General features: G+C 36.1%; 1 protein-coding gene across 3 annotated transcripts in view; it reads right to left on the reverse strand.

Annotated features, from left to right (window-relative positions):
* Nucleotides 1-25,742, reverse strand: part of arhgap27l (Rho GTPase activating protein 27, like) — a 67,718-nt gene that overhangs the window by 14,134 nt on the left and 27,842 nt on the right. The window contains exons 3-13 of one of the 3 annotated variants that reach the window (XM_049476087.1): nt 11,659-12,084; nt 10,065-10,274; nt 8,192-8,272; nt 7,873-7,989; nt 7,675-7,761; nt 6,216-6,272; nt 4,395-4,462; nt 3,006-3,093; nt 1,164-1,265; nt 894-992; nt 637-721 (exon numbers count right to left, since the gene is read on the reverse strand). In XM_049476087.1, coding sequence (XP_049332044.1) covers nt 637-721; nt 894-992; nt 1,164-1,265; nt 3,006-3,093; nt 4,395-4,462; nt 6,216-6,272; nt 7,675-7,761; nt 7,873-7,989; nt 8,192-8,272; nt 10,065-10,274; nt 11,659-12,084 — 1,420 coding nt within the window. Of the gene's footprint in view, nt 1-636; nt 722-893; nt 993-1,163; nt 1,266-3,005; nt 3,094-4,394; nt 4,463-6,215; nt 6,273-7,674; nt 7,765-7,872; nt 7,990-8,191; nt 8,273-10,064; nt 10,275-11,658; nt 12,085-25,742 lie in introns of all 3 variants that reach the window. The other 2 variants (XM_022668104.2, XM_049476088.1) reach the window with 2 other exon arrangements.

Consider the following 25,742-nt stretch of genomic DNA (forward strand, 5'->3'; position numbering starts at 1 on the left):
TTCCAAATATGTTTGTCCAAGTTGTGTGTGTCACTCAGTGAACGCAACCCTGTTACTCATATTGTAAGACTAATAATGAGGAGAGTCAATTTTTTCTTTATATACTTATAGAACCATGTTTGTCCTTGATCTTGTATACATAGCTAAATTTTACAGTTAGCATCTGTTCCTGGGGTAAACCACAACTTAGCCTAGATTTGCAACCCTGTTACTCGCAACCCTGTTACTGTAATATATTGTATACCAACCTAAGCATCTAATTAAAAAAACTGCTTTGATACCCGAGCTTGACGAATCAAACTTTTTGATAGTCTATTACTCGTATTTAATAAATATATGACTAAAAATGATCAAATTGAAGATCACATTTTCAGAAGTGACCAAAATCCTGAAATGTACCAAAATCCTGGAATGTCCCGAAAAAGGTTTGTAGAGCAAATTTCTGACTTCTACAAAACTTCCTGGGTGTTTTTATTTTTCCAAAACTTATCCAGGCCTGGAAATTGCTTTTTTGAATTTACATGACATTTCCAGGTTCATGACTGTGTGAGCCCTGTAATTTGAAAATGAGAATCTCCACTACAACAGATACAGAGAGAAGTTGTCAGTTCCATTACTGTATGTGTTATAACTCACCAGTGCTCTTCTTCTCTTTGTCAGCAGGCTGTGGGGATTTCTCTATTACCTCATCTTCCTCTTCCTCTGAGCAATGATCATGGTCCTACACACACATACACATATTAGGTATTTACACAAAAGGATGCAATGATTAATACATATCTTACATTTATATCTGAGCAGTACCTACATCTGATACCATATCCTGTATGGTATTAAAAACAAATCCTGTAAAAACATTTACTGCACGTGGACACTAGAGGGCGCTCACTCACCAGATGTCTGATAGTGTCCTGAATAATCTTGAACCAGTCATGGATGATGCTGTCAGTGTCGTACTGTATTAAATACTCTGAGCCATGGCGAGTCTTCAGCTGCAAAGAGAACAGGAGTGATGTTACACTCATAATACCAAACCACAAACCCAAAATTAAAAACTTTACTGTACATAAATAATACAATTTACATTTCAAATTTAGTACATTTATATTCAAGGCAAAAAAATACCCTTAGTTTATTTTAGTTATTTAGCTCTAATGCCATACCTCTAGAACGTTCTTCTTGCTGGACTTCTCTTTAGAGGCCTTGTAGATCATGGCACCTTTCAGCTCTACTGTGTACTCTGGGACGATCTGATTGGTCTTTGTCTAGAAGTGATAAATGTGATAAAACAGGCACAGCTCCTTAAAAAGTAATATCTTTATGGAATAGCTTGAGATAAATTAGAAATGCACTAAATATTAATATTATAATAAATTTATTCTGACACAGATTGCAAAACAAAGCACTTTAGCCCATCAGATCCCAGGCCCATTTTTGAATATTGATGTTCAATTAAAAATGTAATCGGATACATTAATTAAACCACTCATTTTTTATTGTGGGCAGATGACTGTAAACATTTTAATTTTAATTTAATTTTAAAGCTAAAATCCTGATGCAACATAAATGACACCACAACTATTTCAGAACATCTATTTTAATAATTGAAGCACAGCTGTATAAGATAAAAATACATATTAAAAGTTAAAATAAAGTTAAAATAAAAATAAAGGACAGAGTGTTGTAAGGAAAATTGTGACAAATATGCCGTGGGCTCTTTTGGGTTAGGAAAAGGTCAAAATAATGTAAACAGTACTGTTTTGTGGGAATGTCTGCTGGGATGTTAATAATGTGTTAATACATATTTTTATATTGTAGTTTTGATTTAGTTTTGTCTGAAAAGCAAGACAAAAATACATTTATGGAGGCTATTTAAACAGTGTATTTAATATAAAAATGGCAAAATTTATGAAACCTTTGTATTTGGTATGGTTTCACTGTTTGTTTTCAGCCAAAAACATTAATTTCAGTGTATCTCTAACATGAATATCAAAATTAAACATTGTTGCACTCTAAATGAAGCTGTTTGTACATGTTTGGAGTCTAAAATCTTCTTTTTTTAGTTGTATTATGGAACCATCTGGTCCCTTTCTAAAACAAAATCTCTCTAGATGTCACTTATCATCCCAAAAAATATATCATGTGTAATGTTTTATTGTTAAGTAAAAATGTATGCTGGGTTTTTTTTTTAAGGATTTAGGGGGAATGCATAACCATACTTGTGGGTAGCTTGAAACCCCTTTTTGTTTTCGGTTTTCAGAGACAGGTTTCCACATGTGAGCAATTTACTGGTTAAAAATAAACAGGCCGTGTAGCTCTATATGAATAACTCCTGTCCTTTTTCCAAGTAAATGGTGTGGTTTTGGCCCTTTATATGGACCAAAGAGGAAGCACTACTTGCAATCCTTATTTAGTAAGATTACTGAATGATGTGACCTTTTTATCCAGAAAAGAGACATTGTTATGAATGTTAAAACTCTTCAAATATGAATACAACCTTCCCATATAGAAATATTTTTTTTTATCAAAAAAGAATAGAGGGTAAGAAAATGGGGAATGAAATGGAGTCACTAACACTGCTCCTGGAGATCTTGTAGACCTTTAACTTGATCTCTTGGTTTATTATACAATATTTTAACATTCTAAATGTTGACACTCATTTGAGGGAGGTTTGGGAAACTGAACTTAAAATAGAAACAGATAAAATGTGGGGAAAGGTTTAGAGGAAGTAAAAAATTAAAGAATGTAATTCTGTTTCTAAAACCCAGTCTAGTTAATGATAGGAAAAAAAGCATTTGGGTGACAAGTGACAAGTGTTATTCTGCAATATTAGCCTTGTAGCTCCAAAACTAAAGTATAAAAAAAACAACATCTGAAAAAAAAAGAAAAAAAAAAATCAAACATTTATTGACTAGTCTTCTACTTCAGTCTTTAGTGATGTACAGTGTGTTTATCCAGATCGGATGGATATCACTTAATTTAAAAGAAGGAATCAGTGCTTTTACCACATTTCCACCAGGTGTAGTTTTGGGGTCTTTGTGGAAAGTAAGAATGCCTCCATGAAGTACGGTCCATGACTGCGCCCAGTTCTTCCTGTGTACATAAACACGCAACACGCAAGGTTAAAAATTGAAACCATACATAGATAAATAAATAAATAATTAAACTTCAGATCAGTGCTGTAAGATAAATCCTATATTTAGTGCCATCTTAAAATAAGCTTTCACAACAGAAAAGCTGCAATAACATCATTAATAACTCAAACTATATTACCCACATAAAACAACAGAGACTGAGTTTAGATAGTAATACAGTAAGGCAGAGCGAGATAGAGTGAGGTAGAGGGATATATAGTAAGGCAGAGTGAGATAGAGGGAAATATAGTAAGGCAGAGGGAGACAGAGGGAGATATAGTGAGGCAGAGGGAGATATAGTGTGGCAGAGTGAGATAGAGGGAAATATAGTGAGGCAGAGGGAGACAGAGGGAGATATAGTGAGGCAGAGTGAGATATAGCGTGGCAGAGTGAGGTAGAGGGAAATATAGTGAGGCAGAGGGAGATATAGCGTAGCAGAGTGAGACAGGGAAATATAGTGAGGCAGAGGGAGATATAGTGTAGCAGAGTGAGATAGAGGGAAATATAGTGAGGCAGAGGGAGATATAGCGTGGCAGAGGGAGAGAGGGAAATATAGTGAGGCAGAGGGAGATATAGTGAGGCAGAGTGAGGTAGAGGAAATATAGTGAGGCAGAGGGAGACAGAGGGAGATATAGTAAGGCAGAGGGACATATAGTGAGGCAGAGTGAGGTAGAGGGAAATATAGTGAGGCAAAAGGAGATAGAGTGAGGTAGAGAGAGATATAGTGAGGTAAAGTGAGATAGAGGGAGGTATAGTGAGACAGAGTGAAAAAGAGTGAGGTAGAGTGAGATATAGTGAGGCCGAGGGAGATAGAAGGAGGTTGAGGTTGAGGCAGAGGGAGACAAGGAGAGGTATGATGAGGCAGAGCAAGATAGAGGGAAACAGAGTGAGGTAGAGTGAGATTTGGAGGTATAGTGAGGCAGAGTAAGAAAGAGAGAGGAACAGTGATGCAAAGCGAGAGAGTGAGGCAGAGGGAAATATAGTGAGGCAGAGTGAGATAGAGTGAGGCAGAGCAGAGTGGAGTGTATGTTTACATTGCATGTACATGGCTGTTGCGTTATGGACACATTAAACAATAATTAAAAACATTACTGTAACTGTAACTTGAGTTAATTCTTCATGTAAACACTTCTTAATAATGGAAATCTTCTTAATAATGGTAGTTTAAGTTTTCCCTGTACAATTATAACATTAGTTCTCAGAAAATCTCCTTGTAGCTACCCTGCCAAATAAAAGATATTCTGGACAGGTTTACTGTACCTCAGTTTCTTTCCATTATCTGCTATTTTGGTCTTGTTGAGAATGCCAGCTTTCTCCAGCAGTGAGCCCTGGAATGGTAGAGGAAAGTTCTTAAGGTCAAAGAACAAAAAATATTACCAAGCAAAAAGATATTAAAAACCTCTTTCTATTATTTAAACAATCAAATGCATTAAACACTTCCCACACACAGAACACAAAATACAAGACTGACAGAAAAGTCACGGCCATATTAGATCATGCAGCTAAAGGTATGGTAGCAATGACCCAATAATAAATATATTCATTATCTTTTAAAAACACCACGTTCAGCTGACAACATGCTAAATAAACAAACGGTGTTGAGTAACAATCACAGAAAGAATATTTTTGATCAAAATAAAGCTTTTTAAAAAACATCCCTATTTGGAAGTATTTGTGCTGTTATTAATAGGAGGACTGTAGTCGGTGGTTAATAGCAAGCGTATGAGCATGAGTTCATGACAGTTTGTGTTAGTACTGTTAATCTGAGTATTAAAGGGTTAGTTTTTAATAAAATATCAAGACACTATAAACATCAGGCTGTGACCAATATGGATCCCAACTATCTTATAATTATTATATAGTTTGGGTATGTACAACCCTTGGTTGTAATTGTCCTTTTATTTTTCTGCTGCTGCTTCTAGATTGTGTGATTTTTGTGCATCTACTGGCCACCAGGGGAGCTCGCTTTTACAGGACCTAAAGAAAGGTTCACTCATCAACTCCCTCACTAATAAATCATATTTTTCACACTATAAGGCGCACCTAAAATCCTATAATTTTTCCAAAAATCATTAGTGTGCCTTGTAATCTATGTATGAATTCTACCAGTCAGGTTGTAAGGAGCAGTAAAGCTACTCTGATGAATTACAGAGTATGGAAGTTAGCGCAGCTAACCACATCTGGCTAGCGCTGCTAAACGCAGCTGGCTATGCTGCTAACCGCGACTATTGCTCACCACTGGACAAATTGCTGAAATTCTAAGCTTATTGTAAATAAACAGAATCACTTTACTCACCCAATTAAACAGTTTTCAGGAGAAAATCTGTGTATATTAACACCCAGTGCTCGTTTGACTATAAAAGGCCTTATAATCCGTTGTGCCTTATGTATGAAAATAGACGTTTATTCATAGTTTGCCTTATAATCCGTTGTGCCTTATAGTCCGAAAAACATGATATATAGAATTTACTATATAGTGAACTGACTAGGGAACAAACAAACAATACTCCCTAGTCCAAACAAGACAAACTAAAAGCATTTAAACTCCAGTTATATGTAACTCCAGTATCAGCTCGCTAACCAGGCAGCTCACAGCAACAGTTCTGCTAGCATCTCAATTGTCTAAAACCTATATAAATATACAGATATAGAGGTTATACAATTTTTATTGCTTTTTTGTAATATATATATATACGCTGGCCAAGTAGTTAGATAGCCATGTTTGATATAACTGGGAAATTAGTGAGAGTTAGATGCAGATTTTTAATTCACATTTCAGCATGTATAAATCATGGGAAGATGTTTTGGCTCAAATAAAGTCTAATTGTACACGTTGAAATTTTTAGATTGACCATGTGCATTAACAGGGTAGGGTAATGTTGACACACTGACTTATTCTAATATTAGTGTTTTTTATTAAGCAAAAACACACTTTATACCCAGAAAAGGAACTTTTTTTTTATTCTTTCAGGTGGCAAAAACATATGGATCCATTTGGGTCACAACCAGTCTGACAATATCAGAACTGTGACAGTTCAGCTGAATCTAAGTCTACGCTCAGGCCTGTGGACCTGCACGCACATGATGGTGGTGGTATACGTCTGTGCTGGACAGGTTCCTCCGCGGTCTCGGCTTGTCCTTTTAGGGAAAACAGAAGAGTTTTGGGACACCAATCTCAGAATCCCAACAAAGTTTGCTTTGAGTTATCTAACATAAATCAAAACTAGCAGAGCAGTGGTAGATGATGGTGCTGGAGGAATGAGGATGGTAATGATGGTAACAAATGAATATGGTTTAATGGATGGATTAATTTGCCTCGTGCTGTGGTGTGTAGAGGCTATTCTAGTATTGCGGGTGCATTTCACCATTGTGAAAAAAATTATACTTAAATTATGCTGAAATAGGTCTGTACTTAAATACTAATTTGTATTTAATTACTACTACAACATTTTTATTGAGTATACTAGTTACATTTTATTTAAAATAATTTAAGTATATTTGTGTGAGCTGTCCTGCTGAACATTAAAAACATATTAAAAGTGTGATTAAAGTATTGGTTTAACATCACATTCAAAAAACAAAAGAGAGATATCACATTGCAAGCATTAGCTGTTATTTTAAATACACAATTAAAAGTATAGGTTTAACACAAAGTTACGTTTTTAATTTTATGAGCTTTTTAATCAGTTTTCATTTGTATAAGCAACACGAAATTAATGTTTTGCTAAGTACAGTTTTATTGCAGAAATAAAGGCTCCTATGACACATGTAGTAAAAGAATAGTTTTATCATAAAAAGCTGTTTTATAAAATAATACTACATTTATTAAATCACCAGTACAAACTTAGCACAGCAAAAAAAGTATACTTTTTAAAGTATACTGAAACACAGATTAAGGAGGTAAAAATATAAAATGGAAAGGGAAAAAGTATACTTTACTTACTCCACATACAGTTTAAGTACACTACTATTATTTTTAAATATACAGCTTTTTCACAAGGCCAAGTAAGAAAATATTTGACTCAATCAACTCTGTTACCATTTAGAATTCTGAGCCAGAGCACAATTCTTTCCTTCGGAAACTTCCAAGATGAAAACTGCCTTGCTGAGGAAGCTAAAGGTAAAGTTGATTTACTGGTCAACTATATCCCCAGACCTAAACCCAATTGAGCACCTGTGGGGCATCCTCAAGGTGTCAAGGTGACCACCAGGTGGTCTGGAAGACTATTCCAGTGGCAACATATGCAGCTCTGTTGAATTCCATGCCCAGGAAAGTTAAGGCAGTGCTACATACTAATAATAATAGTGGTCCATGTTTACTGTAAAGTGTACTCGCTTTTATTGTCAGCTATTTAGAAATTAATGTCTGTGTGTTGGACAATAAATCTATACTCTAGGTTATAGGTTTAATTTCTACAGTGTTGTATACAAAAATAGTATACAAAAATCCCAAAGGTTTATCTGGGAGACGCAAAATGTACCCACGATTCTAGAATGATCTAGAATGATCCATACGTAAAAGAAAGAGGCTGCTGCTTACATGATGCTGAATCTCTGGTGAATTCCCTGCACTCTGCGCTTCACTGGCGTATTCTGAAGCGATCCTGCGATGGCTTGGGAAGAACTTCTGCTGTAAGAAAAAGGGGAAGAGCGGATGAGTGAGGTGAGGAATGCCCCAGTGCTTCCACCTTTGTGTAACAGTTGCTTACAAAGTAACGGGTTGCAGCTGCACACTCACCGTGTCTTCGAGTGGTACATTGAACTGGCCCACGGTGTGTCTCCAGTTCTTCATGACTGGGTGGTTGTCAGGCTCCACACCATTTCCCAGTGGTGGCTGTCCAGGTGGGGCCAGAGCCTAGATGTTTGCACAAAATTAACATGGGGAAGGGGGGTGTCAATAGATGTTGTTGAAGTTTTTATTTTATAATAAACGTAAAGGAAAATCCACAAAATCAAATAACTGCATAAGAAGAAATGTACTATCAAATACTCAATAGAAAATAAACTTCCAATTAAGTTTTGTATAAAGATTTCATGATCAACATGTGCACACACACCTCTGGAAGGGTCCACTGAGACTTAGAGCCATCTTTTGCGTAGAAGTAAGTCTTGCCTTTGTCATCCTTTGATTGAATCCACTGAAGAAGAAAGTAAGTTTTTGTTATTCTTTTAATTGTTATAATTTGAATTAATCAAAAGTATACATTTAATAAAAATGACTACATTTAGCCTTATATATAGAGCAGTAAAATGGAAGTGATCATCCTGAATGCAAAAGCATTGCAAAGATTTAAAAATAATAATAGGTCTGTGAATTGCTAGTTCAAATCTCGGATCATGCTGCTTGCCATCAGCAGCCAGAGCCTGAGAGAGGACAATTGGCCTTACTCCCTCTCTGGGTGCATAGATGGTGCTCTTCCCACATCACCCTCAAACAAGATTATGAGTGATGGGAGAGTCCTAATGAGTGAGTTGGGTTATTGGCCTTCAAAATTAGGGATAGATAGATAGATAAATAAATAAATAAATCAATCAATCAATGCATGAATATAATTTCATATGAATTATCTGGGAGTCTCCTTTATTTATTAGGGACTCACTGATACCAACAATTTACGTATAATATCCCAGAAAACATATTTTAGTGACAAAGACAGAGAGCAAGAACACCCACATAGTGAGACAGACCTGCCAGACCATACCCCCCGCACAACACCCGCAACTAGGAGGTAAAAATGCATGTCCGTTACACAAAATGCATATATGTTGGCAGGTCTGAGTGACCAATAGAGCATCCTGATTGGCCTCTACTTATGCTTAATTGACCAATGAGGTTTCTCTGTGGGTGGACCTGCAATGTGTGACAGAGTGGGAAAGACAGAGGGGGAAAGAAAGATGTACACAGCACATTATTCAAATAATTATAAAGTAACAAACATACAAATAATGAATTCATAAGGATTCATTTAAAAATGTATTAATTTCAACAAGTAATGTAAAGAAAATAAGTGTTGGTACGTCTAAACTATTCTCTGTTTGATCCTGGTAATACCACACATGGTCAACAGGTGGTGTCATTGAAAAGTTATATATATATATATATATATATATATATATATATATATATATATATATATATATATATATATATATATATAAAAAAGTAAATCATCAGATCAGGAAGAAAGTAAACCATCAGATATTACAAATATTTTAGATATTAACATACAACTTCTATGATGTGTTTCTATTTTAATAGTTTGTAAATTTTTTATAAAATATACAGACAGTGTTGTAAAAATCATTACTACTACATTACACTTACTGGAAAAAAAGAAACACCAGGAAGTAGTTGTTAGAAAGGAATGAAACTTTATATGTGTGAATGTAATAATGATTATATAAAGTACAAATCAAAGGTTTGGACACAACGTTTCCTTCCATGTTTTTATATTGAATTTTTTTCCTACATTGTAAATGAATACTGAAGTCATCCAGACTATGAGGGAAGCATTTAGGTGTTTTCTGAGGCTGGTAACTCTAATGAACTTAACCCGAGCAACAGAGCAGAGAAACTTCTTGTCTTCATCTCTTGGTTGGACCTGATGAGAGCCAGTTTCATCATCATGACTTTCATTTCTTAAAGTATTTTTTTTTACTTACTTGAATAGTTCTTGCCATAATATGTGTTAAAACATTACTCAAATTGAGCTCTTCACTGTATACCAACTCTACCTCTTAACAACACATTTCGTAAAGCTGACTGAGAAAATTCAAGATGTGCAAAGCTGTCAGTACAGTACAAAAGCAGGACAGTACCAGTACAAAGTAGCAAGTAATTGTGAATGAAAAGAAAATGAAACATGGTTTTACATTTTTTTTATCTGTGTGTGTGTGTGTGTGTGTGTGTGTGTAGGAGAATACATGTACCTGCTGGTGTGTGTGATCATTGATAAAGACAGTTTTTCCACCAGGTTCTGTGGCACAGGTCCAGCCTGCAGGTACAGGGGTCCCCGGCTCCAGAGTAACTCGAGGCAAAGCACTGGGTTTGCCATGGGGGGGTTGAGTGTCTCTGTTGGGGTGAGAGGCAGTCTGATGCTCGTGGTTATTGGTGGGGTAGTCCTCCTCGGGTAACGGGGGCTGAAGAGAAAGGAGAGATGATGAATGATAAATACATTAAATATGCCTTTAAAATCAAATATACAGTACCTCAAAAAAGAGAGTGTAAAAATTTATTTGTACCTTTTCATAAGTAAACATTGAATATATGACACTTTAATTCAACATGGTCATAGTGGTTAGTGTACAGCCTGTATAACAGTGTAAACTTGCTCTGCCCTAAAATAACTCAAATTGTGCTCAATTAGCCTTTTTCCCTCCGGTGTCATGAGACTCGTTAGCGTTACAAGGTCTCAGGTGAGAATGGGGAGCAGGTGTGTTAACACTCTTTCATACTGGTCACTGGACTTGAAACACGGCACCTCATGGCAAATAACTCTATGAGGAAAAATAACAGTTGCTCAACACAATGATGGCCTAGTCTAAAAGAAGTTTGTTAACACCCTGAAATTACAGTGGAAAGAGGCCTGTCAATATGTAGACCCAACACAAATGTATCAAATTGGTCTGCATGGCCATAGATAAAAGCAGAATAAAAACATGGATGATGAGACAAATATAAACTTAGTTCAGATGGTGTCAAACACTTGGGAGCATCCAGGTGAGGAGTACAAAGACAAGTGTGCCTTGCCTACAGTCAAGCATGGTGGTGGTAGTGTCATTGTTTGGTGCTGCCGACTGTGGGGAGCTACAGTTCATTGAGGGAATCATGAATGCCAACATGTACTGTGACATACTGAAGCAGAACATTACCCCTTAACTTCAGAAACTTAGCAGAAGGGCAGTTTTCCAAAGCAGCAATGACCCCAAACACACCTCCAAGTCGACCATGGTCTTGCTAAAGAAACTAAAGAGTGTAAAGGTGCTGGTCTGGCCAAGCGTGTCTTCAGACATAAATCCTTTTGAGCATCTGTGGGGCATCCTCAAACAGAAGGTGGAGAACCGCAAGGTCTCTAACATCCACCAGCTCTGTGTTTTAATCATGGAGGAGTTGGAAGAGGATTCTAGTGCCAACATGTGAAGCTCTCTAGTAACCTTCATCCCCAAGAGATTTAGTGGAAGTGCTGGAAAATAGTGTGGCCACACAAAATATTGACTGCCTTAACTGTCTTGGGCATGGAGTTCACATTTTTGCCAGAGGTTTAGACAATAACGGCTGTGTGTTGAGTTTTTTTTTATGGTTCTGCAAATTTATATTGTTATACAATCTGACTACTTTACATTGTATCAAAGTGTCATATCTTCAGTGTTGTCCCATGAAAAGATAATAAAAATTCAAATATTAACAAAAATATGAGTGGTGTACTCATTTTTGTGAGATACCGTACATTATTAATTATGGCATATCTGCCCAAACCACCATTCTTATGTCAATTCCAGTTAATGCCTTGTTAAAATGTCTTACCGGCCCATCAGCCTGAGGCTCTGGTGCTACCCATGTGGACTTCTTAAGGGCATGGTTGTAGTAATAATGCCTGCCCGTGGCCTCATCCAGCAGCTGCTTCCATTCAGAGCCTTGTGAGAGAGCCGGAGAGGTGCAGGCGGGAGCGGGCAGGGCCGAGGCCTCCATTCCAGTGGTAGGAGGTGGGCTCCGGGGGTCCGCCCAGCTGCGCTGCTGAGTGGCAGGGTGGTAGTAAAAGGCCTTGCCACTGTCTTGATCAGTGTGTACCTCCCACCCAGCCAAGTCAGTGGGCGTGGCAGGGTCTGGAGCCGGGCTGAGGGACAGACCGGGGGAGGAGCAGGTGGAGGAGGGGGAAGGAGCTGAGCGAGTGGTCTTCTTCAGGTCTGTGACGTTAGCATACACTGCCGTGGTGGGGTTCTCATTCTCTGGCTTTAGAAAAGAGAGAATTCAGCATGTTAATAAAATAATGACAGGAAGATAATGATGGATAAAGGCTTTGTTATACATACTTTTCAACAACCGTTTGTAGTACTATAGCACTTTGGGCTTATCCTTAAGCCTGCACAGGGTTTGTCAGGATGCTCATCACTATCTTGCACCCTGCTAACAGTTTATTTTCCAACTCCTGAATTGGAGTGTGTTCAGCTAAACTTCTGATGTATTGTTATCTTGGCAATGGAAAACACAGGTGCGCCACTGACTGAATACAACCTAGGCAGACATCAACAGTCAGACGTTCATTGCTAGCTTGGCAGTGAATTGTCAACACACAATGCGCAAAGACCCCTTCTTGTTATGCACACGTGTACACTCAGCAGAGCACAGACCCATAGAGCATTCCAGTTGGCAGGTATGCAAACATTTATATCAACAATAAACAGAATACAAAATAAAATAACATTATTCTATATTAATACAAAATATAGATTATTGTTATATAACAAATAGCGGAAATAAGGTCTGTTTTCTCTACATTTTGAGTGGTCAGTCAAGAGGTGTACTTTCCCTGTCGTTATGATAGCAAAGACATACTAACATGTCATAAATCAAGCTGCACGGTGCACGGTTGACAGATATCAATAAAACAGAGCCCTATATAACATATACATTTGTACTGTGGGACAAATCAGACAATCCTTTTAGTCAGGGCCACTCTATTCTGATCCTGGTCCTTGTGGTTACTAGAGACCGACCGATATGGGTTTTTCTAAGGCCGATGCCGATACCGATCATTAGTGGTCAGAGTCAGCCGATGGCCGATGTGACCTGCCGATTTTTAGGGCCGATATGCTATCGTATTATATTTATTTGGCATGCTTAAAATCATACTAGTAAGAGGAGGAACAACAGTTGTAAACTTCACACAATTTATTGAAAATAAATTAGCATTTTATAGTGACTTTAATGTTACTATATCACTATATGTTAATAAAAAAAATATTAATTTTATTTAGATTGTATTATCCATAACATTTTATTTTATTCATTATATAACATATGTTCTATATACACTATATATTCATGTTTATAGTAGAAATATTATGTTGGCTATTATATAAAATTTACTGTAGGGGCCTACTAATTAACAAATGTATGACTTGTTGCAGTCTGTTAGTCTATTAATTATTCATTTTAATATGTTTAACAGAGTGCAAGAAGACTTCCATAATGTGACAACTTTAGATAGTTACTCCAAAACGGCAAAGCTCATTTCTTCTTCAACTCCATGCAGTTGAAAACGAATGGACATGGGAGGACAATGTTATAAAATGTTCACATTAGGGCTGCAGCTATTATTTTACAAAAATGGGTGACGTTTAAATTAAGAATAAAATTATAAATAATGCAAAAACAGACAGGTGCTGTAATTTAAATATAGCTTTATCTGTTTTTTTTTTTTCTTCAAATGAGCTCCTTAGCCAGAGAAACGCGTCTCATCAGCTGTACTGGAGGTTCGGCGTGAGCGGAAAATGAGTTGAGAAAGCTGAAGAGCGCGGACTTTATAGGTTCAGGATAAAATGAGCTTTTATCAGAAAAGTCTGGAGGGGGTTCTAAAGTAGAACCCGACAAAACAGAAAATTCTGCTCATCGTTTCATTTAATATCTAACAGCGCAAACCGCTTTAAACGGGTGAGTTTTACAGCAGAACAGCAGGAGGCGGCATGATTTAATGTCTGTTTGTAGTGAAGGAAAAAGAGATGTTTTATTTTAACTCCATTATTTTAGAAACTATTTGTTTTATTAATTCGTTTACAATAAAGCTTATTTATATATATATAAGGAGAAGTACAGTCCTCTAATAATCCTGACTAACCAGTAATTATTATTTCAGCGCAGCTGATGCTGCGAATATCCTTAAACAGTTTTAGTCCTGCCCTTTTTCATTTCGTCTAAAAATAATTTAAATACTGAAAATATCAAGTGTTAATTTGATTTTATTTACTTAGATTTTCGTTTCTGAAGAAGAGACGTCAGTTATTTTATACTAGAGCTTATAGATAGGGCTTGCCTTGCATAGTCAGGGCGCATTCCAAATGCACTCCTGCCATCAACGCTAAGCATAGTTTCGTTTGGAGAGAAATGCTACAACACCGATGCAGTTGAAATTCTATTCTTTTTCAGTAAATGAAGCAACATCACAGATTACTAATCATGAGAGAAAATATAGACTTTGGGACACTGGATTGTAAAAATGGATGCCTTACCCGTTGAAAGTCTTGCTCACTCTTGAAACCTTGCGCTGCGTTCCAAGTAGCTGCCCGCAGATGTGCCGGATTAAAATCGGCGCGGCCAAATAAGAAAATCGGCCGATGCCGATTGATAAAAAAATAACAAAAATCGGCCGATTAAATCGGCTGGCCGATCGATCGGTCGGCCTCTAGTGGTTACATTATCCTATCCTGCAATTTGGCTTAACAAAACAAAAAATAACCTCAAACACAACAACATTGTATTTTGGGCAAATACTTTTTTACCAATATATTTTATAACAGTAAAGATGAACTTGCAGAGTAAATATCACTCCACCAGATCTCTCTTCTCTACCAGAGAAGACAAGATGTTTGGCAATCTGAGGCTGTGCTGAGACTTGCCAACCTGGCTGTTTTCCAGATCAGGACTTGTTAGACTTGTTAGTTTAACCCCCAACTGAGAGGTTTAATATGAAAATGTATTTTCAAGGAAAGGGCACGGAGAAAAACAACCTCCACCATGGCTCTTGTGTAATAAATACAGTATCAAACACACTACGGTTTCATGACCTCAGCACTGTTCCTTCTCACTGTGGGATTATTATACTGGCAGTAGTTTTCCCATCACCAGCTCAAACAAAACACTATGGAAACCTGGGCAGGACAAAAAAGCAGTGAAACGGACACATCCCGGCCTGAGCCTTTCCCTTTATTCAGCAGCAACAAAAGAGACAGAGGGAAATCAGATATCCCTCCAGAGTTCAGCCTCAGACACAGTTCAGCCTCTGTTCAAACTTTCAACTCACTGCATGTACACCACCCACCCCCCAAAAACAGAACCGGGAGATGGGAGATAGGGAAGACTGCTTTGAAACAGTAATGATTTTGGGCTTTCCTCGCTCATATCATACTCTTTTAAATACAACAAATTTGTAATTAATCATAGTTTGGGAGATACCTTTTCTTTACCTACTGCAGTTTACACTGTGTGTGTGTTACTGAAACATTGCATGACTGGCTAAAATACTATTTACTGTTACATATGTGACCAAACATACAAAAAACACAATAGACAATATCACCATTATCAAAAAACTATCAAAAATGGTGATATCGTGGTAAAAAAAAAAATCCAACATTCTATAGCTAACTAGTACAAAGCATGGGGACCCTTTTAGCACATCTAGAGGACTTAGAGCTTCAGGATCACCCAAATATCAATAAATTACACTTAAAATGATTTCTTAAAAGATTGACAGGTAATGTTGTCTTCTTCATCTTTTGTTCATTTGTATGTACAACTAAGATGATATTAATCACTGAATTGTGGTATTGTGGCATTTTTTGTGTTAACTTTCAATTTAATTTTACAGTATGTATTAATTTGTTTCTCTCTTTTCCTGGTCTGTGCAGGTGTGTATGTATGTATGTATTTTTAGTTGCATATCTAAAAACGATAAATACAGCTTTGGAAAAAAATAAAAGGACACTTAAAAATGATCAGTTTCTTTCATTTTACCAAATTGAAAACCTCTAGAACATAATAAAAAGGAAGATGGATGATCACAAGCCATCAAACCAAACTGAACTGCTTGAATTTTTGCATCAGGAGTAAAGCAGCATAAACTCATACAAAAGCAGTGTGTAAGGCTGGTGGAGGAGAACATAAATATTGATTTCTGACCTCTTAAAGCTTAAGAAACGTTTTGTTTTCTTTGCATTATTTGAGGTCTGAAAGCTCTGCATCTTGTTATTTTCAGCCATTTCTCATTTTCTGCAAATAAATGCTCTAAATGACATTATTTTTATTTGGAATTTGGGAGAAAGGTTGTTTGGAGTTTATAGAATAAAACATACTTATAACTCAAACATATAACTATAAATAGCAAAATCAGAGAAACTGATTCAGAAACTGAAGTGGTCTCTTATTTTTTCCAGAGCTGTACAATGTAAAAAGGTGATCATTGCAGCAACACTAAATGTTCCATTATTGTTCCAGCGTTGTTTTTTGTTTTTGGAGCCGTTTTTTTCTTGGTGTAACAGATCCGGCAGTGGTGCTTATCAACTACATTATCTCTCAAAGCACCATCATCCAGTGAGGATGACTGGTCAGAGTGAAAGTACTGTAGCCGTATCACCTCGTTAAACTGGTCCCCACAAAACAGGGAAGTGTCCAGCTGATGTGTTTTTCAAAGGCCTGGATGCTCTCAGGGGACAGGAGGCTCAGAGCCAAACAGTGCAGAGTGGAGGGAGTGGAGGCGTAGCTTTCCACTATGTACAGCACAATCCTACTGTGTGTGTGTGTGTGTTATACCATGCAAACAGAAAACACAAAGCCTGTGACTGTTTTAAAAAAGAACTGCTAACACTACTAACTAAGATCAGCCCTGCTGTCTAACTGTTGTGAAATGAAAGTTCACTAAAATAACACTAAACATTGCTGAGGACTTGAATGTATTTATCCACAAATCATTAATAAGGTCAAGCACCTGCACTGAATAATTACTTGCACCACTCAAACATACATGTGTCCAAAATAACAAACCGGTATAGTAAAGTTTTAAGCAGGTGTGTGATTTTGGTCAAAGTATTATATTACATTTTAGGGTAATACTTTACAATTAAGATCACAAATAACTTAACCATTTAACAATGTTTATTACTGTGTAAAGTAATGTCTCATTTAATTATTAATTGACACAAGTTAAGACATTAAATTAAACATTACTAAACTATAATGCTTAAGAATTATGTAAATAATAATGAATTGAGACATTAGTTAAAACTTATGTAATGATTAATAGTGTTTTAACTAGTGTCAAAAAATAATTTCTGTTACCAAATTTAGAAAACAAAAGATCAAATAATATATTTCAAAACTAAAGCTTCGCAGAATTAAAAAAAAAAGCTCTACACATATTTTTGTGGTGCACATATAAAAAAAAGTCATCCAGAAGTTATGCAGGTCATGCAGACTAACATAATTCAATTAGTATTTTGTGTAGGAACAGTCAATATTGCAAAATAAACCACAATAATTGAAATCAGGTCTGTTGTGCAACCATGAAGAAAAAAATAATTTCGAACTTTCAAGCTGAAACTTTTAAAAGAGAGAATTTTACATCATGGGCCTATTTGCCAGGGACCCACAGAAGTAGCCGGCGGGTTAAAACTCTGTCTGAAATATTAGAAAAAATAACCAATAAATAATAACTTCTCTGATATTGTTTAAAGATAATATGGGCTGCAGATTGTGGGATATCCCAAGTCTTCACAATTTAACATTGAGAAACATGTTTCTGTAATTGTTCCACAATTCTTCCACAATTTTAGACGTGCTTACCTTTCTTTTTAAGAAGACTATATCCAGTCATACTAAATCTGCTAAATAATTAATATTTTGTTGTAAAAATTCCCCATTGAGCTTGTAATAAATGTCATTATTAGGGCTGCATAGTAAAATTTCAGCGTATTTGTCACAACACACACACAAGTGATATAGTCACAAAACCTAAATGTGCAATGTCTTGTAAAATGTACTTTTTTTTTTTGTTGTTGCTTGATACAAAAAAATATTTCTCAAAAAAAAAAAAAAAAAAAAAAAAAACTGAACACTGGTCATCAGATTTTACCTGAAGTCAGTGATCAATCATATCATACAATCAATAATGCATTATGTATATCTAAATTTAGAGTAAAATAAGCGATATTGGGAAGATACAGTTCATGTCGTAAGTTTGGACACACATTCTCATTCACTCTTTTTCTTCATTACTTTATTTAATTAATTTTCAATATTGAAGGCACAAAAACAATTAAAGGACACATATAAAATTACATAGTAAACAAAAACCTGTTTGTCCTCCACATTAATCCCCTGATCTAAACCTGATGAACTGAGATGGTGATTTGAGGTGATTTAGGATTGTTGGAGTTGGAGCTTCACAGCGTAAAGGAAAAGCAGCAACTATTGTTCAGCACCTCCAGAAGCTCATTTAAGATGCTGAGAAAACTATTCCAGGTGTCTCTACCTCATGAAGACAGATTTGTCCTCAAAGCTAAATCTAAAATATAAAAATATGAAAATATAAAATATATAATTCTAGGTTGTTTAACAAAATGTCCTTTCCTGTATAGGTTTAATATCTTCAAGATTAAATTTATAACGTAAAAACCATTAAAAGAAAAAAAAAAAACAAAATAAATGAGAAGGTGTGTCCAAAAATTTGAGTGGTACTGAATACTCTGCCTCTGAAAATTAGAGCATATGAGTCTTTTTTTTTGTATCAAACAGCTAAGAGATTTAAAAAAAAATTATATATTGATATATTGTGCAGCCCTATTTTAATATCACATTCAAACATTGTTATTCTCCTAATAGGCAGCAAAAAATGGAGAGTGAGCCTTACACAGTCTGAGACAAGACAATAAGACAGTATCCCAGTCCACACACTGGATGCCGTCTACCTGCAAAAGTGTTCCTACAAATTCCCCTGCCCTGAGTGCACTTCTGCCCTCACTGCTTACCTTGGGAAACCTCAGGAGGGTTACCAGCCTGGGAATGAACCTGCGCCAGGCACCAAGGATCACATCGTCCATCGCCATTTGCGGCAAGAAGAGCCAAATACACGAGAAAAATGTAATTTAAAAAATGAATCTGAAAGTCAGATCGAAAGAGCGCGAAGTGTTTCAACCGCATCTGTTCTCCACCGAGAGCTGACGTGGTCTGAAAAACAGAAGTTCAGGTCCTTTCTCACTTTTCATTTCTACAGAACATTCGCTGGCCATAAGCGAGGTCCACGAGGTGAAATTCGAATTCTGTTTGTGTGTGTGTTCATGTGTGTGTTCGTGTGTGTGTGTGTGTGTGTGTGTGGGCGTGACCATGCTAAGCCAAGAGCGGTAATTTAGTCAGTCATTTTCAAAGGGACTTGAAAAACATTCCCCTGAGTATTCCTCAGATATGCAGACTCATACACAAGCATGGTCCACAGTGGCACACAGTAGATGCTAATAGTGGGTGGAGGGCACACGGATGGCTCAACAGCAATTTCCTCTTTAGGAGGAGTAATGAGGATTTGAACATAAACAAACAAGCTCCTGTGGACTTTTCATACACAACACAGAAACGAAAATACTTTCCCTGAAACTTGAAATTTGGAGGCTGATTGTTTCCTTGAAACTTTCTAAACTGAGTAAGTCCTTTTCTCAACACGACAGGGGAAGCTGTGCTCATACCATGAAAAACATTAACCCAAGCTTAAGCTTTCCCACCTTTACTCTGTGTTCCTTTCAGACAGTCATGTACAGCAGACTACAGCAGCAGAAAAGTGAGACTCCCACAGTTCAACACTATGCCAATAGCTTTGTTATTCAAATCAGAGCTCGACAGCAATGATCAGACACACCCTCACTCTCCCACACACATCTCATGGTCATCTTGTTCCATTGGAGGCCATATCTGGTCATGGCAGACACATTATAAGCACTGTAGAACTTAAACATTTTGAGTAGGGGTGGGCGAAATTAGAGACCGACCGATATGGGTTTTTCTAAGGCCGATGCCGATACCGATCATTAGTGGTCAGAGTCAGCCGATGGCCGATGTGACCTGCCGATTTTTAGGGCCGATATGCTATCGTATTATATTTATTTGGCATGCTTAAAATCATACTAGTAAGAGGAGGAACAACAGTTGTAAACTTCACACAATTTATTGAAAATAAATTAGCATTTTATAGTGACTTTAATGTTACTATATCACTATATGTTAATAAAAAAAATATTAATTTTATTTAGATTGTATTATCCATAACATTTTATTTTATTCATTATATAACATATGTTCTATATACACTATATATTCATGTTTATAGTAGAAATATTATGTTGGCTATTATATAAAATTTACTGTAGGGGCCTACTAATTAACAAATGTATGACTTGTTGCAGTCTGTTAGTCTATTAATTATTCATTTTAATATGTTTAACAGAGTGCAAGAAGACTTCCATAATGTGACAACTTTAGATAGTTACTCCAAAACGGCAAAGCTCATTTCTTCTTCAACTCCATGCAGTTGAAAACGAATGGACATGGGAGGACAATGTTATAAAATGTTCACATTAGGGCTGCAGCTATTATTTTACAAAAATGGGTGACGTTTAAATTAAGAATAAAATTATAAATAATGCAAAAACAGACAGGTGCTGTAATTTAAATATAGCTTTATCTGTTTTTTTTTTTTTCTTCAAATGAGCTCCTTAGCCAGAGAAACGCGTCTCATCAGCTGTACTGGAGGTTCGGCGTGAGCGGAAAATGAGTTGAGAAAGCTGAAGAGCGCGGACTTTATAGGTTCAGGATAAAATGAGCTTTTATCAGAAAAGTCTGGAGGGGGTTCTAAAGTAGAACCCGACAAAACAGAAAATTCTGCTCATCGTTTCATTTAATATCTAACAGCGCAAACCGCTTTAAACGGGTGAGTTTTACAGCAGAACAGCAGGAGGCGGCATGATTTAATGTCTGTTTGTAGTGAAGGAAAAAGAGATGTTTTATTTTAACTCCATTATTTTAGAAACTATTTGTTTTATTAATTCGTTTACAATAAAGCTTATTTATATATATATAAGGAGAAGTACAGTCCTCTAATAATCCTGACTAACCAGTAATTATTATTTCAGCGCAGCTGATGCTGCGAATATCCTTAAACAGTTTTAGTCCTGCCCTTTTTCATTTCGTCTAAAAATAATTTAAATACTGAAAATATCAAGTGTTAATTTGATTTTATTTACTTAGATTTTCGTTTCTGAAGAAGAGACGTCAGTTATTTTATACTAGAGCTTATAGATAGGGCTTGCCTTGCATAGTCAGGGCGCATTCCAAATGCACTCCTGCCATCAACGCTAAGCATAGTTTCGTTTGGAGAGAAATGCTACAACACCGATGCAGTTGAAATTCTATTCTTTTTCAGTAAATGAAGCAACATCACAGATTACTAATCATGAGAGAAAATATAGACTTTGGGACACTGGATTGTAAAAATGGATGCCTTACCCGTTGAAAGTCTTGCTCACTCTTGAAACCTTGCGCTGCGTTCCAAGTAGCTGCCCGCAGATGTGCCGGATTAAAATCGGCGCGGCCAAATAAGAAAATCGGCCGATGCCGATTGATAAAAAAATAACAAAAATCGGCCGATTAAATCGGCTGGCCGATCGATCGGTCGGCCTCTAGGCGAAATGGCCCTAAAATAATATCACGATATTTCATGGTATTTCTGCGATAACGATATTCTTGGTGATATGACAAAACATTCAATTAAAACATAAATACAGTACAGATTTGTTACAGAAGTCAATGATCCAGAATGCCATGATACTAATACTACACTCCAAACATCTCCATATATCCAGAACTGAAGTAAAATGAATGATACTGGACAGATATATTCTGTCTCTAGTAAATATATAATGGAAAATGAGAACAGTGCGATTTTTCCTTTTGCTAAAAACAGCAAAAAAGTAGCACCCTGATGTGATAATAAGGGGTGGGTGATATGGCATGATATTTCAGGATATAATATCGTTCACGGTATTTAAAAAAGTTGGCGATATTATCGCGTACAATACGATATGGCACACCACTAATATTGAGTCTAAAGATTTAGGCCCAATCCCATTTCTAATTTGTACCCCTACCCCCTATTTTTAAGTGTAATTCTTCCCCTTGGAGCAGAGTTCCAAGAGGAAGGGTTGAAGTCCTCCCCCTAAGAATTGGGACAACCCTTCAACCCTTCAACCCTATACATCAATTAACTGATGGACTGCATCAGCATTTACAGCAATTTGAAGCTCATTGCCAGTCAAACATTTAAGTCAATCAAGTTCTGTGTTCTGTTGGAACACGTACTAATAAAAAAGCTTGTGAGTATGTTAATTATGACGTTAATTATCATCATCCAAATCAAAGAGGCCGTCGTCAATTACATATGACTGAGACTTTAGTAGATTTTTGTAGACTTGATGTTTCATTACCGGTACTTTAAAGGAAAACAATTCATTAATGAAAAAATATATGATTTAGGCTTTAGTGGCTCTTTAAGAGTAACTGGCACTACAGTTTACTTACTGCCATTTAGGCTACACATTAGATCAAACCTCAAGTAACCTACAACCCCTTAGTGCCCTACAACACCTTTAATGACTAGTTCAATTTACGATTTGCTTGCAATAAGTTTAATAGGACAATCCTGCAGTGTAGTACACTCAAACTGCTGATGCACAGCTGTAGGGCTGCAACAATTTAGATAATCGACAATGTTGATTATAAAAAGAAAACTGTTGACTCCAAATTTTATTGTCGACTAATCAGTCATTTGTAACCAAAGTTGAGGGAGGGGCTAATCACTCAGATCATACTCGGCTCAGTCCAAGTCATATGAGGTGCAAAAACACAACAGATTGAATACCGTATTATCTCACTATATATCAGCATATTTCATATTTAAATGTCTTTTGGGCATTTAAAGGCCATATTTAGCCGTTTCTATAGTTGAAGCGATAGAGACATCTAGGAACAGGAGCTGCACCCACAGAAAGCTGAGATAAAAAGTATGGCAGAAGAAATGACTAATTGACTAATGAAAAGAAGTTGACTAATCGACTAATCAGAAAAACAGTCAACAGATTATTTGACTACAAAAATAATCGTTAGTTGCAACCTTACACAGCTGGTATTCCAACATACCGGTACTAGCCAAACACTCTCAGCATACTAGCTACAGATTACATATCAGTGTATCAGCCTAAAATCCCTGACCTTACATCATCCCTAGTACCAGTTGGTGACCTAGTCAAACTATGTAGTGATCTATTGACCTTTGTGTACTAATCTACTCTCCTCTACTATGCTCAAGCCTTTATACATTTTACTTAGAGAAATGTAACAGTACCAGAAATTGTCTTATTTCAACTATTTAAACTGGCCCTAATTTGTTACAGCATTAAAAACACAGACCAAAAACTGTCTGTACAGGTACATTGAACACAGTCAAAGCTTGAAAGTTTTCATCATGAAACCTTGAGAGGTTCCGTGTTGCACATCCACAAAAACAAGACTGCATAACTTGGCAAAGGCTCCATTTTGATCTGTGATCATCACAATTTGTCAATGATTCCTGACACAACACAACTGTATTTTGACCCTTTCTTGGGTCTAATTAGGCCATTGGCCTGGAACAGCATCCACAAGTTACAGGAACCAGGAAGGAGCTAATACGAACTTGTGCTCTTAACATCTCTGAACTCGTACTTTCTATTTGCGACTAAGACATTAAAAATTACTTTTAGCAAGCATTCTTTTATTGTATACCAATTTATAATGTGCAACACTGAGCTACTAACCTATTACATCCTATAATTAATATTAATTTTTTAATGCTAATGCACAAGCTATTGTGAATGACTTGGAAAATGTTGGGTTTAGCATTTTTAATGTATCACAGAGTTTCACAGTGCTCTAATTTGGTATATAAAAATGTAATGTAAATTACAAAAGAAATGTTATTATTATTAGAGACACAGTTTGTCCTTAAATACAGAGTCTAATGAGTTTTTAATGAAGGCCATATTTATTTGCAAACATTGTTTGGCTAGCATCCTCAAAAAAAAAGATAATCAAGCTCTATAAAAATGTAAATGAGCAATAAATAACACCTTGGCTCTTGAAGGAAACATCAGCACCTACAAAACAAAAGCCAGTGGCTTTCTCTCCAGCAGTTCAGTAGACCTCTCCTGACTAGACCAGTAGCCTCCAGTACCCAAAATAACCTTCAGTCAATCAGAAATAGCCTGCCTTGCTCAACCGATATACAGCACAATCAATAAGATGTCTGTGTGGTTACAGAAAAGAAATGATGAATGAGAGCTAAAGGTCATCATAGAGGATTGTCCTAATCAATACAGGGACTTTGTTCTTGGAACAATGCCTACACTCATTTCTCTCACTTCTAAACACAAGTCCACACTCTCACCAGAGCAATGCCAATTTTAACTAGTTTACATATTTAAATACAATATTTTGGAAGTTTTTAAGCATTAAGAATGTTGTGTACACATACAGTCATATTAAAAATGTAATATTGAGTTGCTATACAGATAAATTGACTGTAGTCTAGTTTTTTTTTTTTTTTTTTTTTTAATCCTCAATAGCATTTTGCATTATGTAGAGGTCTGTAAAGAACTATTTTATTTTTGAAAAGTCAGCTTCTTAAGTGTAGTAAACAGACTTATTTTTTTTATTAATCAAAGTCACTGCTATTACGGATCGCTCCACAAGCTATTTTGACATAATAAATGATAGGAAATGTCCTACACATACAGCTCTGGAAAACATTAAGAGACCACTTCAGTTTTTAAATAAGTTTCTCTGATTTTGCTATGTATAGGTATATGTTTGAGTAAAATGAACACTGTCATTTTATTCTAATACCTACAGACAACATTTTTCCAAGTTTCAAATTAAAATTTTGTCATTTAGAGCATTTATTAGCAAAAAATGAAAAATGTCTGAAATAACCAAAAAGATGCAGAGCTTTCAGACCTCAAATAATGCAAAGAAAACAAGTTTATATTCATAAAGTTTTAACTGTTCAGAAATCAATATTTGGTGGAATAACCCTGTGATTTAATCGGTTTTCATGCATCGTGGCATGTTCTCCTCCACCAGTCTTACACACTGCTTTTGGATAACTTTATTCCCCTTACTCCTGGTGCAAAAATTCAAGCAGTTCAGCTTGGTTGGATGGCTTGTGGTCATCCATTTTTCTCTTGATTATATTTCAGAGGTTTTCAATTTGGTATAATTAAAGGAACCCCACATTTTAAGTGGTCTCTTATTTTTTTCCAGAGCTGTATATAAAGAAGGTACTACAAATATACAATATGTGACTCAAATGTTATTTTAAGTTAAAACAATGTAGTTAAACAGGTGCCACATTACTAACCCTGGAACAAAACTAACAACTAAACAGTAAAATCTTGATTTGGATTTCAAACTGTGTTATCACTAATGTTGGCAACAAGATGAATGAGATACTTAAGAGTTTTAAAAAGGTTTTGGATTGAATGTATATTAGAAATTCATTCATGGAAGAAGGATACATGCACAGCCATTAAAGGCAATATAATCCATAAATAAAAACATAACATGTAGAGTATAATGCATCTAAAAGCTAGTCCACACACAGCAATCACAGATTATAGATATGCTTCAGAGTGAGATTTTGGGTTACAATGTATTTTTCAATCTATTTAAAGTGGAAACATATGCTGAGGGCATTGTACAGCAAATTAGGCTTTAAAGAAAAAGCTGTTAAATCATTTCAAACTTTCACTGACATTTTACAT

The sequence above is a fragment of the Astyanax mexicanus genome, chromosome 3 (assembly GCF_023375975.1).
Source record: "Astyanax mexicanus isolate ESR-SI-001 chromosome 3, AstMex3_surface, whole genome shotgun sequence".
Taxonomy (NCBI): domain Eukaryota; kingdom Metazoa; phylum Chordata; class Actinopteri; order Characiformes; family Acestrorhamphidae; genus Astyanax; species Astyanax mexicanus.